Source organism: Nyctereutes procyonoides, unplaced genomic scaffold (assembly GCF_905146905.1).
Source record: "Nyctereutes procyonoides isolate TBG_1078 unplaced genomic scaffold, NYPRO_anot_genome, whole genome shotgun sequence".
Taxonomy (NCBI): Eukaryota; Metazoa; Chordata; class Mammalia; order Carnivora; family Canidae; genus Nyctereutes; species Nyctereutes procyonoides.
Window position 1 is genome coordinate 42191659 of NW_026575020.1, and position 17782 is coordinate 42209440.

The 17782-nt window shown below is 41.5% G+C and overlaps 3 protein-coding genes across 3 annotated transcripts; 1 reads left to right on the forward strand and 2 right to left on the reverse strand.

Annotated features, from left to right (window-relative positions):
* Nucleotides 1-7434: 7434 nt before the first annotated feature.
* LOC129500030 (olfactory receptor 1L8-like) lies at nt 7435-8379 on the reverse strand. The gene has a single exon (XM_055310205.1). The coding sequence runs from the start codon at nt 8377-8379 to the stop codon at nt 7435-7437; it is 945 nt and encodes a 314-aa protein (XP_055166180.1).
* Nucleotides 8380-10691: 2312 nt separating this feature from the next.
* On the forward strand, nt 10692-11209 carry LOC129514960 (60S ribosomal protein L23a-like). The gene has a single exon (XM_055333653.1). The coding sequence runs from the start codon at nt 10692-10694 to the stop codon at nt 11160-11162; it is 471 nt and encodes a 156-aa protein (XP_055189628.1). The 3' UTR covers nt 11163-11209.
* Nucleotides 11210-15914: 4705 nt separating this feature from the next.
* LOC129516282 (olfactory receptor 1L8-like) lies at nt 15915-16835 on the reverse strand. Its single transcript, XM_055335588.1, has one exon. The coding sequence runs from the start codon at nt 16833-16835 to the stop codon at nt 15915-15917; it is 921 nt and encodes a 306-aa protein (XP_055191563.1).
* Between the last annotated feature and the right edge of the window lie 947 nt (nt 16836-17782).

A 17782-nucleotide genomic window follows, 5' to 3' on the forward strand; every position in this document is an offset into this window, starting at 1 on the left:
CCCGCCGTGCGCGCTGCAGCCCTTAGGGAGCTTGGCCCACTCTCCCGCAGGTGTCTTTGGTGTCCCAGGGACCCCGAGGGCATCCCCGCCCTCCTGGGTCCTGCTCTAACTCCCTGCGGGCCCCTTTCTGCCCAGGAAGGTTGGTGCAGCTCCTGCTTCTCCGGGAGGGGGCTCACCTGTCCTGGGGACACTCGCCCTTGCCTTAGCCCGGCTCCTCGTGGGGCCCCTCCCCCTCGGAGGCCTTTTGTTTCTTTATTTCTTTTTCCCCATCTTCCTACCTTGACAGAAGCGCGAACTCTTCTCACTGTAGCATTCCAGCTGTTCTCTCTTAAATCTCAGGCTGAATTCGTAGATTTTCAGGGTGATTTGAAAGTTATGTAGGTAATTTGGTGGGGACAGGTGACTTGGGGACCCTACTCTTCCCCATCTTGCCCCTCCCCCTCTGTAAGTAGAATTCTGAGCAGCAACGCCTCCTTCTGTCTGGACATGCAGATGTTGTCTTAGACTCAAGTCAGTTGGATTCACAAGACACAGACATTTTGGGAGGTGGAGATAATTTTTGTGAGGTGATAGGAAGCATCATCCCTAATCTTTTTCATTCCCACCTCTGCACCTTCTCAAATTTCCAAAGATATTCTTATACTGTCCCTTATTTTCAGATGAAGCACACATTTGCCTGGTATTAATCTATACTGTACATCAGTACTGATAGTCCCAAAGCGTTTGCTCATTATCTCCAGGTCACTCAACCTCTTTTAAGAGTGAGGTATAGGAAAAAAAAAGAGTGAGGTATAGGGCAGCCTGGGTGGCATAGCGGTGTAGCGCCACCTTCAGCCCAGGGAGTGATCCTGGAGTCCCAGGATCGAGTCCCGTGTCAGGCTCTCTGCATGGAGCCTGCTTCTCCCTCTGCCCGTGTCTCTGCTTCTCTGTTATTCTCTCATGAATAAATAAATAAAATTTAAAAAAAAGATTGATGTATAGTTTATATACAGTAAAATAATGCAAATCCTAAGTGTATAGCCTTTTACTGATGATTTATTTACCTAATTCCTGTTGATGAACGTTGGAGTTGTTTTTAGTTTGTTCTATTATGAATAAAACACCTGTGAATATTTTGTACAAGATTTTTTATAGACACATGGTTGCTGTATGTTTAATTTTATTAAGAATTGCCAAACTGTTTTCCAGAATAATTACAGAATTTCATATTTCCACCACCAATATATGAGAGTTTCAGTTGCTTTAAATCCTACAAAAATGTTGTATTTTCTTCTTATTGTAGTCATTCTATTGAGTGTTCAGTGGTATCACATTGTTACTTTAATTTACGTTTCCCTGATAATTAATGATGTTGAGTGCCTTTCACATGCAATATTGGCCATTCGAATATCTTATTTTGTAAGGTGTCTGCTCAAATTTTTTGTCTACTTTTAAAAAATTTAAATTCAATTAATTAACATATAGTATTATTGGTTTCAGAGGTAGAGTTCAGTAAGTCATCAGTTGTATTATATACATACCCATTGCTCATTACATTATGTGCCCTTCTTAATGGCCATCACCCTGTTACCCCACCCCCCCACCTCCCATCCAGCAACCCTCAGTTTGTTTCCTCTGGTTAATAGTCTATTATAGTTTGTTTCCTTCTCTGATTATATCTTGTTTTATTTATTTTTAAATTTTTGTCCACTTTAAAACAGTAGATTGGGGGTGCCTGGGTGACTTAGTTAAGTGTCTGCTTTGGGGTCAAGTCATGATCCTGGGGTCCTGGGATCAAGCCCCACGTAGGGCTCTCTGCTCAGTACAGAGTCTGCTTCTTCCTCTCCTTCTGCTTGCTGCTCCCTCTGCTTGCATTTTGTCTCTCTCTCTCTTTCTCAAATAAATAAATAAAACCTTTAAAAAATAAAAAATAAAAACTAGATTATATACTTTCACTTTTTGATTTGTATAGGTTTATATATTTTGAGTATGTCTTTTGTCAGATATATGTAGTGTGAATATTTTTTCCATTTTCACTTCTTTTTTTTTTGGGAGATACAGAAATTTTATTTATTTTTTTTATAAATTAATTTTTATTGGTGTTCAATTTACCAACATACAGAATAACACCCAGTGCTCATCCCGTCAAGTGTACCCCTCAGTGCCCGTCACCCATTCACCCCCACCCCCACCCTCCTCCCCCTCCACCACCCCCAGTTCATTTCCCAGAGTTAGGAGTCTCTATGTTCTGTCTCCCTTTCTGATATTTCTCACACATTTCTTCTCCCTTCCCTTATATTCCCTTTCGCTATTATTCATATTCCCCAAATGAATGAGAACATACACTGTTTGTCCTTCTCCGGTTACTGTGGCCAAGTTCAAAAAGGGTGTTGCCTGAGTTCTTCTCTGGGATTTTGATGGAATCTTGTCTCACATTTAGATCTTTCATCTATTTTGAGTTTATCTTTGTGTATGGTGCATGAGAGTGGTCCAGTTTCATTCTTCTGCATGTGGATGTCCAATTTTCCCAGCACCATTTATTGAAGAGACTGTCTTTCTTCTAGTGGATCGTCTTTCCTCCTTTATCGTATATTAGTTGAGCATAAAGTTCAGGGTCCACTTCTGGGTTCTCTGTTCTGTTCCATTGATCTATATGTCTGTTTTTGTGCCAGTACCACACTGTCTTGATGAACACAGCTTTGTAGTACAACCTGAAATCTGGCATTGTGATGCCCCCAGATATGGTTTTCTTTTTTTAAAATTCCCCTGGCTGTTTGGGGTCTTTTCTGATTCCACACAAATCTTAAAATAATTTGTTCTAAGTCTCTGAAGAAAGTCCATGGTATTTTGATAGGGATTGCATTATACGTGTAAATTGCCCTGGGTAACATTGACATTTTCACAATATTAATTCTGCCAATCCATGAGCATGGAATATTTTTCCAACTCTTTGTGTCTTCCTCAATTTCTTTCAGAAGTGTTCTGTAGTTTTTAGGGTATATTTTGAGAACCATTTGAATGGTAAATGGTTCTCCAACCTTTTATTTTCAGGTTGTAGGTGTCCTTCTGTCTAAAATGAGTCTCTTGTAGACAGCAAATAGATGGGTCCTGTTTTTTTATCCAGTCTGAAACTCTGCGCCTTTTGATGGGGTCATTAAGCCCATTCACGTTCAGAGTTACTTGAACTTCTTCTTAAAGGGGAGTTTTAAGAGTCCCCCTTAAAATTTCTTGCAGAGCTGGTTTGGAGGTCACATATTCTTTCAGTTCCTGCCTGTCTTGGAAGCTCTTTATCTCTCCTTCCATTTTGAATGAGAGCCTTGCTGGATAAAGTATTCTTGGTTGCATGTTCTTCTCATTTAGGACCCTGAATATATCCTGCCAGCCCTTTCTGGCCTGCCAGGTCTCTGTGGAGAGGTCTGCTGTTACCCTAATATTCCTCCCCATGAAAGTCAGGGACTTCTTGTCTCTTGCTGCTTTAAGGATCTTCTCTTTATCTTTGGAATTTGCAAGCTTCACTATTAGATGTCGAGGTGTTGAACGGTTTTTATTGATTTTAGGGGGGGATCTCTCTATTTCCTGGATCCGAATGCCTGTTTCCCTTCCCAGATTGGGAAAGTTTTCAGCTAGGATTTGTTCAAATACATATTCTGGCCCTCTGTCCCTTTCGGCGCCCTCGGGAACCCCAATTAAACGTAGGTTTTTCTTCCTTAGAGTGTCATTTATTTGCCTTAATCTGTCTTCATGGTTCTTTAATTGTTTATCTCTTTTTTCCTCAGTTTCCCTCTTTGCCATCAACTTGTCTTCTATGTCACTCACTCGTTCTTCCACCTCGTTAACCCTCGTCGTTAGGACTTCTAGTTTGGATTGCATCTCATTCAATTGATTTTTAATTTCTGCCTGATTGGATCTAAATTCTGCAGTCATGAAGTCTCGTGAGGCCTTAATGCTTTTTTCTAGAGCCACCAGTAGCTGTATAATAGTGCTTCTGAATTGGCTTTCTGACATTGAAGTGTAATCCAGATTTTGTAACTCTGTGGGAGAGAGGGCTGTTTCTGATTCTTTCTTTTGAGGTGAGGTTTTCCTTCTAGTCATTTTGCTCAGTGCAGAGTGGCCAAAAACAAGTTGTATTGGAACACGGGGGAGTATCACTGGTCCGTCTAGCTGGTCTTCTGGGGGAGGGGCCTGTTGCGCTGATTCTCAGGTGTTAGCACTTGGGGGAGCTGCTCTGCCCCTGCCTGCTGCAGGGCTCAGCGGGGGTTGTTTACCCCGTGAGGTCTCAGGAGGAACAGTCGCAGTTGCTATGGCAACTCTGGAAGCCTGGATTCAGCCTCCGCAGGAACTACGGGGCTCGGGGCTCTCGGTTCCGTCGCAGGCCTGGAGGCTCCGGGGCGGGGCCGCTGATCTGCTCAGCTCGGGCAGGAGCGTCCTCGCTGTCCTGGGCCCTCCCGGCCTCTGCCTGTCCCGGGGGAGGCCGGATCCTGGGCTGTGTCCCGGCGCCCTGTGCTCCGGGGCCTGCGCTGTTGGATTTGCGCTCCCGCCCCGCAGCCCCTCCCTGGAGCCGCTCCCGAGCCCCTCCGAGCTGCTCCGGTCGGTCCCTCCGTGCGCGCTGCAGCCCTTAGGGAGCTCGGAGCACTCTCCTGCGCTCGCAGGTGTCTGTTAGTGTCCCCGGGAGCCCGAGGGCATCCCCGCCCTCCTGGGTCCTGCTCCAACTCCCTGCGAGCCCCTTTCCGCCCGCCCGGGAAGGTTGGTGCAGCTCCTGCTCCTCCGGGACGGGGCTCTCCTGTCCTGGGGACACTCGCCCCGGCCTCAGCCCGGCTCCTCGCGGGGCCCCTCCCCCTCGGAGGCCTTTTGTTCCTTTATTTCTTTTTCCCCGTCTTCCTACCTTGATAGAAGCGCGGACTTTTCTCACTGTAGCATTCCAGCTGGTCTCTCTTTACATCTCAGGCCGAATTCGTAAATTTTCAGGATGGTTTGAAGGTTATCTAGGTAATTTGGTGGGGACAGGTGATTTGGGGACCCTGCTCTTCCGCCATCTTGCCCCTCCCCCCTCCATTTTCACTTCTTAATATGACTTTTGATGAGCAGAAGTTTTTAATTTGGTGAAATTCATTCAATAATTTTTCTTTTGTGGTTAGCCATTTTGTTTCTTGACTAAGAAATCTTTACTCATGTCAATACACTTTTATAATATTTTTGGTTTAAAATTTTTTATACTTTTAGTCCTCACATTTAAGTCTATGAGCCACTTTGAATTCATTGTTGTGTATGGCGTGGAGTAAGGAGTCAAGGTTAATTATTTTTTATGTGCATATCTGGTTGTCCCAGCATAATTTATTGAATGGGTCTTCCTTTCTCCACTAAATTGCATTGACACTTTGCCAAAAATCAATTGATTATATAACTAAGGATTTATTTCTGTGTTCTCCATTCTGTTACCTTGATCTATTAATGTATTCTTTTTTTAAATTTTTTAAATAATAAATTTATTTTTTATTGTTGTTCAATTTACCAATGTACAGAATAACACCCAGTGCTCATCCCATCAAGTATTCTTTTTTTTTTTTTAATTTTTATTTATATTATGATAGTCACAGAGAGAGAGAGAGAGGCAGAGACATAGGCAGAGGGAGAAGCAGGCTCCATGCACCGGGAGCCCGATGTGGGATTCGATCCCGGGTCTCCAGGATCGCGCCCTGGGCCAAAGGCAGGCGCCAAACCGCTGCGCCACCCAGGGATCCCCCATCAAGTATTCTTATAAAATATTATGCTATATTAATTTTTTAGCTTTTGAAGTCTTAAAATTTGTAATGTGTTTTCTCCAACTTAGTGATTTTTCTTTAAGATTGTCTTGGCTATTTTAGGGCATTTTCATCTTCATTTAAATTTTAAAATGGGCCTGTCAATGTCCAAGGACAATGACCAGGTTCCTGTGCTCAGGCCTGGAGGAGTAAAGTGGGTAGAATCAGCGTTCTCTCTCCTATAACCTACACAGTGGCAACCTGGCCAAGTTCGGTGTAGGTTATCTATAGACTGTGGTTGGGGAGGAGGTCACAAAGGAACACAAATTACATTGACCTCTTGTTTCTCACTGAAAACACTTGATGCAGTGAATGGACAATGCCAATATATCTTTAAACTTTCACAAGTTTTGGCACCTAGAATGCTATATACTATCAAATTATCATTCAAGTGAAAGAGCCAAATAATGACGTGTTTCAGATATGCATGCAAATAGAAAGTTTCTCCTCTTTGGACTTTACAAAGAAATTCTTTCACCATTATATTAGTCATCTGATTTATTAATGGGCTTACATTCCATGTACTATACCTATTTATTTAAACAAATAAGAGATTATAAATGTATGTTAATTGGAAATCCTCTCCCTCTCTGTCCCCTACTGTATTACATTCTTACTGCATTGACTATACCCACATATATATTTATGTAATCTTTAAAAACATAATGAATTCATACTTTCACACTTGTTACATATCTTCAGTTTTTTACCTAATGGCTTTCGAAGAATAGACATCCATTTGATTCTTTCAAGTTGCTGCGTATTCTTACACATAATTTCCCCACTCTTTATTAATAGGGTTTTAGGTTGTTGCCAATTTTTACCTGTCATAAACTGGAAATCACTGAAAAATATATTTCAATATCCAATATATTTTTATGGTAGTATTTCCATAGGTTAGAATCCTAAAAGTGGGAGTTTCTAGAATAAAATATTAAATCACATATTTCTAAACACCTAGCTTTAGGGATAGATGGGAGAAAGAAAGGTTCCAACGTCCCCATTGTGAAATAGATAACTTTCATGTAATCATCTTGGTTCTTGTTCTTTCTGACCATTACCATTTTAAATTGTATAGTAAATAAATAAGAGGCAATTAAAAGAAATAAAGCCACAGAGAAACAATCAAGAATAGAAACATGAGAGAAAAGGCAAAAACTTAAATTTTAAGCAAGAAAAAGTTTTATGAAAGAGAATATTAAGGAATTATAAAAATACTCATAATAAGAAAAGTAGCTAAAATGTAACTCTTTTCCTCACTGTGCCCCTCTCCTTCCATTCTTTTCCTCCTGAAATGTTTGTCAAAGTATTCAACCGCTGTTTTCAGCAATATACTGAAATGTGAAGGGTTTGAGAGGGTAAGTCTTAATAAATGGAGAGCAATTTGTTCAGGATATATTGTCAAAATATGATTAGTTTAAAGCAGTATTTGGAAGATAAGAACATGATGAATCTTTGTGGAAAAGTGGAGGAATAGTGAGGAGAAACTTGATGATTTCAGCAGAGTCAGGGACAATTGGTCAGCTGACATCAATAGATGTGAGCGCCCACAATAGGCTTGTCTCAGGTTAAAAAAGCTAACCTCCAACCGTTCGATTGTTCACCAAGGTCTAGTAGGGACCAGATTCCAGTGGAGCAGATTTCACTTGGGAGTTTGTCAAGAGGGTGTTGCTTGAGAATTCCGCCTGCCCATCAGCTTCCTTAGGCCCTGTTTCAGGTCTTTGTTTCTCAGGCTGTAGATAAAAGGGTTTAGCATGGAGGAAAGAACTGTGTAGACAATTGTTGCTATGTGGTCCCTGGCACTGTAGGTGGACAGGGGCTGTAAATAGACATAGAAGATGCTTCCATAAAAGAGTGTGACCACGGTGAGGTGAGAGCCACAGGTGGAGAAGGCTTTGCGTTTCCCAGCAGCTGAAGGGATCTTAAGAACTGCGATGAGAATTCGTACATAAGAGAGAGTGATGCACAGAAATGGAGTCACCAAAACAACAGAACCTTCTGATATTATCACAACTTCATTGACAAATGTGGAGGAACAGGACAATTTCATCAAGGGACTGAGGTCACAGAGGAAGTGGTGGATGACATTGGAGTCACAGAAAGTGAGACTGTTCAGTAGCAGTGTGTGTACGAGTGAGTGGAAGTGGGGAAGTGAGCAGGAAAAGGCCACCAGCAGGACACAGCAGCGGCGGTTCATGGTGGTGACATAGTGGAAGGGGTCACAGATAGCCACATAGCGGTCAAAGGCCATGACTGCCAGAAGGCAGCTGTCGGTGTTGCCCAGAGCATAAATGAAATACATCTGTGTCAGACACCCAGCATAGGAGATGGTCTTCTTAGAAAGGAAGTTCACTAGCATCCTGGGGACAACAGTTGTTGTAAAGCAAATATCAGTGAAGGACAGGAAACTCAAGAAGAAATACATGGGGGTCTGGAGCTGGGGATCAGAATGGATGGCCAGGATGATGAGTAGGTTCCCTATTATGGTGATCAGGTACATGGTGAGGAAGAGGATAAAGAGTGGCTTCTGGTCCTCAGGCTGGGAGGAGAGTCCCAGGAGAATGAACTCAGAGACACTGCTGGTTTGGTTGACCCTTGCCATTGGCTTCGGCCTAGTTATATAAATGAAGTTTTGTTATTTACCTTACTCCAAGTCCAGAACCCAACTAGTCTTTGTTTTCTCTGTTTGGTCACAATTAGCTGCTGTGCAGGGACAGCTTGTCAATCTCATGGTCCTTGATGTGGCCTTCCCTTCCCAACTTCCCTTCCCAAATCCATGGCATCACAAGGCCTTATAGTGAAGGTTGGAGGGGCAGAAGAGTTTTCCTTTAGAAACTATCAGAGATGGGGGATCCCTGGGTGGCTCAGCGGTTTAGCTCCTGCCATCGGCCCAGGGCATGATCCTGGAGTCCCGCGTCAGGCTCCCTGCATGGAGCCTGCTTCTCCCTCTGCCTTTGTCTCTGCCTCTCTCTCTCTGTGTCTATCATGAATAAATAAATAAAATATTTTTTTAAAAGAAACTATCATAGATGGACCTCACCGATTCCAGTTCATTAGTTCCTATTCCATGGAAGCACTATTCCCTTGCTAGATATTTAGCAATAAAAACAGGCAAATCCTTGTCATTATGTAGCTCCTGTCCTAGGTGGGGAGTCAGATCATTGACAAACAACATAAAACAGTGTATAAGGGATAGAGATGGATGAGGGATGAGTTTGCCAAAATATAAACAGGGAAAATCTAAGGGGAATGTTGAACCTGTTTCAGCAAAGTGAGCTTTTTCTCCTTTGAGTGCAGGATAAGGGATTCCTCTTCCTTAGTCCATGTCATGCTGTCATCACTGGTCTGGGCACATGTCTGTTTTTCTGTAAATTAATTTTTCTTTCTTTAATATTTTGTCCTAAATCACATTTGTATAGGATGGGTACCCATTATTGAGTATTCAACTCATGCTTTATAATTCACCAGTCATGTGGATGCAACAATACCTATGAAAACATTAATTTTTTATATATTAAGAATTTATGTACATATGTATGCTTTTTTTCAATCATATCCAGTTACCTAGTGATGGACATCAAAGCGGCCTCTAATTTTTTTTTGTTGATACCACAAAAAGCTCTTCAGTGAGAGATATTATATAAGCCAAGTGTTTTATTTATTTTATTTTATTTATTCATGAGAGACAGAGAGAAAAAAGGTAGAGACACAGGCAGAGGGAGTAGCAGTCTCTCTTTAGGAGCCCAATGTGGGACTCTATCCGGACCCCTGAGCCGAATGCAGATGCCCAACCACTGAGCCACCCAGGAGTCCCAAGCCAAGTGTTTTAAATTAATTTTTAAATGGTCAGCATATTCATCCATACCTCATTAATAGAGATTTCCTTTTTCTATTTTGAGATTTTCAAGTATTTTCAGACATTGGTTATTTATCCATAAAAAGCTCTACAATGGACATGGGTGTATCTCCAAAATGTTTGAAATAATTTTTTCAGAAGCACCATAATCTTTCACACCTTTTCAATGGTCTTTTCACATTGGAATTTTCAGACATTACAATTTTTATTCTATATTAATATATTAACTCATTGAACATTGAAATATTAATATATTAATTAATTTATAAAGCAAATGCTGTAATTGCATTAACAAATGATGTCATGTATATAATAGTGGTTACACTTCATAATACTGTTTTGCATATTTGGAATTTGCTAAGACAGTAAATGATAGAAGTATGCTTACATTTTAATTGTAAATTACTAAACATCTTTAAACCTCAATTTTACCATGTATAATATTGGATAGAAATACCCTTGTTCTTGTGAGGTTTTAGTGAGAAATGCATCTAAAGCACTCAGCAGAGAGACAAACATATGTGAATACTCAAGAGAAACTTATTTTTTTGAGAAAGAGAGGAGAAAGGGGAAGAAGGATAGGAAGAGAGAATATCTTATGCAGGCTCCTGGCACATCATGGAGCCCAACTTCAGACTGCAATCTCCCAACCCTGAGATCATGATAAATCAAGAGTCAAACCCTTAACTGACTGAGCCACTTAGGCACCCCAACTCAAGAGAAACACTTGATCATCATCAGACTCAGTGTCACCTTCCCTTATCTGATATTAGTGGTTGTCCTCAAAATCAGTCAACTCACCTGCTTAAAATACACCCCTCCCTGCCAAGTTGTCAGACTAATCTCATGATTTTGCAAGATCTAACGGAAGGTTTATTTGTGTATGCATTGAGTGATTTGAACAAACCTGTAGTTAAAGTTAATAATAATAACCAATGTTACTAAAATTCTACTACGTGTGAAGCTTGTGCTAAGCACTTCATGAATCCCATGATGAGGGATCACAAGGCATGTGTTTGTTTGAATTTTAAGATTTTATTTATGGCCCTTTCAAGAAGATGGTGCCGAAGGCGAAGAAGGAAGCCCCTGCTCCTCCCAAAGCTGAAGCCAAAGCAAAGGCTTTGAAAGCTAAGAAAGCGGTGCTGAAAGGTGTGCACAGTCACAAAAAAAAGAAGATCCTCACATCACCTACATTCCAACGACCCAAAACCCTGCGTCTCCAAAAGCAGCCCAAATATTCTCAAAAGAGCGTCCCCAGGAGAAACAAGTTTGATCACTATGCCATCATCAAGTTCCCCCTAACTACTGAGTCAGCCATGAAGAAAATAGAAGACAACAACACACTTGTGTTCATTGTGGATGTCAAAGCCAATAAGCACCAGATCAAACAGGCTGTGAAGAAGCTCTATAACATTGATGTGGCCAAGGTCAACACTTTGATCAGGCCTGATGGAGAGAAGAAAGCATATGTTCGACTGGCTCCTGACTATGATGCTTTGGATGTTGCCAACAAAATTGGGATCATCTAAACTGAGTCCAGCCGGCTATAAATCTAAATATAAATTTTTTCACCATAAAAAAAGATTTTATTTATGTATTTATTTGAGAGAGAGAGAGAGCACCAACTGGGATGGGGCAGATGGAAGAAAACAATAGTTTTCTTTTTTAAAAATTTATTTTCTTGGGGAATCCCTGGGTGGCTCAGTGGTTTGGCGCCTGCCTTTGGCCCAGGGCACGATCTTGGAGATCCGGGATCCCACGTCGGGGTCCCGGCATAGAGCTTGCTTCTCCCTCCTCTTGTGTCTTTGCCTCTCTCTATATATATATAATACATAAAAATAAATAAATAAATCTTTTAAAAAATTTTCTTTTCTTTTTAACTGATGGTGTTTTGCTTCCACCAAATCCCACAGTGTAGACTATGTAGAGGTCAAATTGGATTGGACTGAAAACCAAAAGCTGTGTGGTTTTATTTATTTTTTTTAATTTTTTTTATTTACTTAGGATAGTCACAGAGAGAGAGAGAGAGAGGCAGAGACACAGGCAGAGGGAGAAGCAGGCTCCATGCACCGGGAGCCGGATGTGGGACTCGATCCCGGGTCTCCAGGATTGCGCCCTGGGCCAAAGGCAGGCGCCAAACCGCTGCGCCACCCAGGGATCCCCTGTGTGGAGGTTTTAGTTGGACCCCATGACTGCCTAATCCATGAAATATTTGAAACTCTCAGGGAGGAAAGAGTAAGTGACATTGGTCAAGCACAAGCTTGACCAATGTCAGGCAGGTGACCAACTTACTGAAGCTCACTTCCAGATCCAGATGCTCCTTTTACCTTCCCCACGTCTCCAGAAGCTGATCTGTGCACATTTGCTACTCGGCTGCCAATCTTCCTCTCAGCCAAGCACAGCCCCCTCACGTTTCTCCCATGACAATCTTGGTTGATGAACAAGGAGATGAATAGGAAAGGCAGGAAGCTGATATGCTACTTTAAAGGGATAGCATGTTTCCCCTCCCTGGCCTCCAACCTCTAATGTCTGGTTCCCAGCATGCTGCTGCTTTCTCAGCTCCCCATCTCAGAAGGCAAAAATGCCCTGACTCAGGGGACAAGGACCCTCCTGATTGTGAAAGCCCAGGCAGTGTCTCCTGAGTCTGAGCTCTGGTTTGCTGGCCTCGGGGCCCTTGTTAGGTTGAAGGAGTTTTGGTGTGATGACTTCTCAAGGGAGCTGGTCCTGTGATTGCTCTAAGCAGAGCAAGCCGACTGGGGATGACACATAGTAGGGCTGACTCCAGGGGATAGGGGAGCCCTGAGGCTTCCTGTTTTGATTATGGGACTCATCCTAAAACTTCATAACCTTAGCACAACATCTCAAAGGTGTGTAAGTATTCCCAACTCTGGGTTATCAAGGGTGAACAACTATTATGTTGGTGAATATTTTTATGTTTGGGGAAACAGGTGTGGACCTTGGTATATTCTAGAACTGGGGAGGTTGCAGTTTTCAAGGGATTCAGTGAGGGTAGATCAGTGGTGTGTGGTGTATTCCAGTATCTTGGCAGGCATCTAGACTAGCTTTCTTTTCTATATGGGATTAGCTTAATGTTAATTTACATATATTTAAAGCACAGGGTATGGCAGTGATTGTTGTTATGTTTAGTAAAGGGGCTTTGGAAAAATAGTGTTGGTGTTTCACAGTTAGGCTCAGAAAATTCTTTGAAGGTTAGTGATAAGGAAAGAAGATATTTAGAGCATTGTGGCCTTGCCAGTAAGTTAGTTGCTTTTAAGAATTTACACTATAGAGGTTCATCACAAAGTTAAAAATTCAACTACCCTACAACCCAACAATTGCACTACTAGATATTTAAAGACACAAATATGGTGATATGAAGGGGCATATGCACCCCAGTATTTATAGCAGCAATGTCCCCAATTACCAAAATGTGGAAAGAACCCAGATGTCCATTGATGATGAATCAATAAAGAAGAAGTGGTAAATATATGCAATGGAATATTACTCAGCCATCAGAAAGAATTAAATCTTGTCACTTGCCATGACATGGATGGAACTAGAGGGTATTATGCTAAGCAAAATAAGTCAGTCAGAGAAAGATAAATACTATATGATTTCACTCATATGTGGAATTTAAGAAGCAAAACAGATGAACATAGACAAATGGAAGGGAAAATAAAATAAGATGAAAACAGGATGCAAACCATAGGAAACTCATAAATCTAGGAAACAAACTGAGGGTTGCTGGAAGGAAGTAAGTGGAAGGATGGGATAATCGGGTAATGGGCTAGGGAGGCACTTGATTTAATGAGCACTGGGTATTTTTTTTAAATTTTTTTTATGATAGTCACACAGAGAGAGAGAGAGAGAGAGAGAGAGAGAGAGAGAGAGAGAGGCAGAGACACAGGCAGAGGGAGAAGCAGGCTCCATGCACCGGGAGCCCGACGTGGGATTCGCTCCCGGGTCTCCAGGATCGCGCCCTGGGCCAAAGGCAGGCGCTAAACCGCTGCGCCACCCAGGGATCCCTGAGCACTGGGTATTATATCCAACTGATGAATCACTAAATTCTACACCTAAACTGATAAAAAAAAAAAAGAAAGAAAAAGAGGGGAAAAAAGAACAAAGAAACAAAATAAGATAAAAATTGGGAAGGAAGTAAACCTTAAGAGATACTGAACTCTAGGAAACAAACTAAGTGTTGCTAGAGGGGAGGCGGGTGAGGGGAAGGGATAAGTGGGTAATGGACATTAAGGAGGGCACTTGATTAAATAAGCCCTGAGTGTTATATGCAACTGATGAATCATTGAATTCTACCTCTGAAACTAATAAAAAATTTAGAAAAGAAAAAATAGATGGTAAGTACAAAATTGACTTAATTCAACTTTGTAAGAATTGAACTAGATAGGGGGATCCCTGGGTGGCTCAGTCGTTTAGCGCCTGCCTTCGGACTAGGGCATGATCCTGGAGTCCCGGGATCGAGTCCCACATCAGGCTCCCTGCATGGAGCCTGCTTCTCCCTCTGCCTGTGTCTCTGCCTGTCTCTTGTGAATAAATAAATAAAATATTTTTTTAAAAAAGAATTGAACTAGATGATAATAATTTAAAGGGAAAATGATAAAAAAATAAAATACTAGCCTTACCAAATGCAATAAAAGAACAACAAAAACCAAGTTACTCAGCCTCTGTATATCTGGGTTTTCATCTGAAAAATGAGGATAATGACTATTCCTGGCACTAAACCAGATAGAAAATTGCCTTTGGGTTTTTACACAGAGAATATTGTGTATCATGGTGAACATCATCCATTACAATGTATAGGAAATGAAACACATTCTGTTGTTGCCCTCTATGTAAATCAATGTCTCACACAATACATATGTGTCTTTTTACTTAACCTCCAGCTTAAGTGTTCAATTTTAATCTACATTTTAGAGCGGCAAAGATGGAAAGCCCTGGATTTGAGTCCTGTCTCCTTCTCCTCTTACTAGTCATGTGGCCGTGATTTCTATTCATTCATTCAACTCTTTCTTTCTTCCTCTCTTTCTTCCTTACTTCCTACCTCCCTCCATCTCTCTCTCTCTTTCCTCTTTCTCACTTGTTCTTTCAAGTCATTGTTTCTTATACTTACTTATTCCAGCTTTATTGAGATATAAGTGACATGTAACATTGTGTAAGTTTCAGGGGTACAATTTAATGATTTGAAATATGGATATATTGTGAAATTTTACCATAGTCATGATAGCTGTAATATCCATTACTTCACACGTTTCATTTTTGGTGTAATGAGAACTTTAAAAATCTACTCTCTTAGTAACTTGCAGATATAAAATAAAGTCTTATTAACTATAGTCACCATGCTGTAAGTTACATCCTCAGAACTGATTCATCTTATACCTGAATAAGGACCCAGAGGCAACTCTGGCCCCTGCATGCTTGCCTGATCAGTGGTGTGCTGAACTACTAAGTCACTTAGCTAATCAAGGCTAAGAGTTGGGCTTGTGTTCATTACAGAAACCTGGATAATCCTGCTGTCAGCAATAGAGAAGAAGGGAGAGGCATGATCTCTGTATAAACTGACAGGCCAGACACATTATTTGCTTTGGTGGAAGTTTCAAATTTAGGAAACTCCCAATCTCTCTATTTCTGCCTCTCTTCTCATCCTAAACTACTTTAAAGACTTTCAAAAAGCTAGCAAAACTGATTACAGAAGTTTATTAATGTATGAATAATACTAAGGGGATCAAAGTAATTGAACAGGTATGAATTAGTACCAGAAATTTTCGTGAAAGCAGAGGTTTCAATAGCACTTAGAGGGAAAGAAAAAGATGTGGTTTTCTGGAGAAGAAAAAGAAGAAAGAGAGAGGGGATCCCTGGGTGGTGCTGCGGTTTGGCGCCTGCCTTTGGCCCAGGGCACGATCCTGGAGACCCGGGATCGAATCCCACGTCGGGCTCCCGGTGCATGGAGCCTGCTTCTCCCTCTGCCTATGTCTCTGCCTTGTCTCTGCCTCTCTCTCTGTCTGACTATCATAAATAAATAATTAAAAAATTTAAAAAAAGAAGAAAGAGAGAGGTAGATATGTGGAAATGGAATCTAGGAACTTGGTAGATCTTGAGCCTATTACTGAATCATAATTGTTTCAATTGTTGATGGTTGCAAATGTAAAGAAAGGGATACCATTCCACAAGCATGACACATATGAATTATACCTACTGTCCAGTGGAAACAGGGTCCAGAGGAGCAGAGACCCTCATGAGCATGTTCCCAGAGATTCTGGCTAGGACTACCGCCTGCCCATCAGCTTCCTTAGGCCTTTCAGGTCTTTGTTTCTCAGGCTGTAGATAAAAGGGTTTAGCATGGAGGAAAGAACTGTGTAGACAATTGTTGCTATGTGGTCCCTGGCACTGTAGGTGGACAGGGGCTGTAAATAGACATAGAAGATGCTTCCATAAAAGAGTGTGACCACGGTGAGGTGAGAGCCACAGGTGGAGAAGGCTTTGCGTTTCCCAGCAGCTGAAGGGATCTTAAGAACTGCGATGAGAATTCGTACATAAGAGAGAGTGATGCACAGAAATGGAGTCACCAAAACAACAGAACCTTCTGATATTATCACAACTTCATTGACAAATGTGGAGGAACAGGACAATTTCATCAAGGGACTGAGGTCACAGAGGAAGTGGTGGATGACATTGGAGTCACAGAAAGTGAGACTGTTCAGTAGCAGTGTGTGTACGAGTGAGTGGAAGTGGGGAAGTGAGCAGGAAAAGGCCACCAGCAGGACACAGCAGCGGCGGTTCATGGTGGTGACATAGTGGAAGGGGTCACAGATAGCCACATAGCGGTCAAAGGCCATGACTGCCAGAAGGCAGCTGTCGGTGTTGCCCAGAGCATAAATGAAATACATCTGTGTCAGACACCCAGCATAGGAGATGGTCTTCTTAGAAAGGAAGTTCACTAGCATCCTGGGGACAACAGTTGTTGTAAAGCAAATATCAGTGAAGGACAGGAAACTCAAGAAGAAATACATGGGGGTCTGGAGCTGGGGATCAGAATGGATGGCCAGGATGATGAGTAGGTTCCCTATTATGGTGATCAGGTACATGGTGAGGAAGAGGATAAAGAGTGGCTTCTGGTCCTCAGGCTGGGAGGAGAGTCCCAGGAGAATGAACTCAGAGACACTGCTGGCTTGGTTGGCTTTCTCCATGTCAAAAAGCCAAATGAAACAGAGAAGATCTTACCAGTTGATGAACACACATTTCTTCCATAAGAGTAATCACAAACAAGCCCATAACCATGTGTCTTCATACCTTTACTTCCCTCTCTTAAACTCATGAGTAGCTACCATGTGAGCACCTTGTCAACTTTGTGGTGCTTGATCATGCCATCCCCTACCCCTCTTTCTGAGCTTTCAGACTTTACATGTTTCTGGTGTTGATAGTATGAACTTGGGTAATAATTTTCCTTCAGAAAGAGAGTTTAATTAATTCAGTTTAATATTAAATCTTAACAATAGTTGTTTGTTGGTTACCAACTTTGTAAAAAATACTCTTCTGGGAGTAGGGACACCACTGTGACAAAGGGAGACACAAGCCTGGCTTTGTGAAATCTGCATTCTAATGAGGATCTATCTATCTATCCATCATCAAAAAGTTCTACATTCTTAATGAAAAATAAATATGGAATTTTCTCAAAAAGTTAAAAATAGAACTACCTTATGACCTAGCAATTGAACTAGTACATATTTAGCCCAGGGATACCAATACAGTGATTTAAAGGGGTACAGGCACCCCAATGTTTATAGCAGCATTATCAACAATAGCCAAACTTTGGAAAGAGCCCAGATGTCCATTGAAGATGAATGGATAAAGAGGAGGTGGTGTGTGTGTGTGTGTGTGTGTGTGTGTGTATAATGAAGTATTTTTCAGCCATCAAAAAGAATGAAATCTTGCCCTTGCAACAATGTGGATGGAGCTTGAGAGTATTATGCTAAGTGAATAAGTCAGTCAGAGAAAGACAAATCCCATATGATTTCACTCCTATGTAGAATTTAACAAAACATATTAACATAGGGGAAGGGAGAGAGAGAGGGAGAGAGAGTGAGAGAGAAACCATAAAAGACTCTTAATGGTAGAGAATAAACTGAAGGATAAT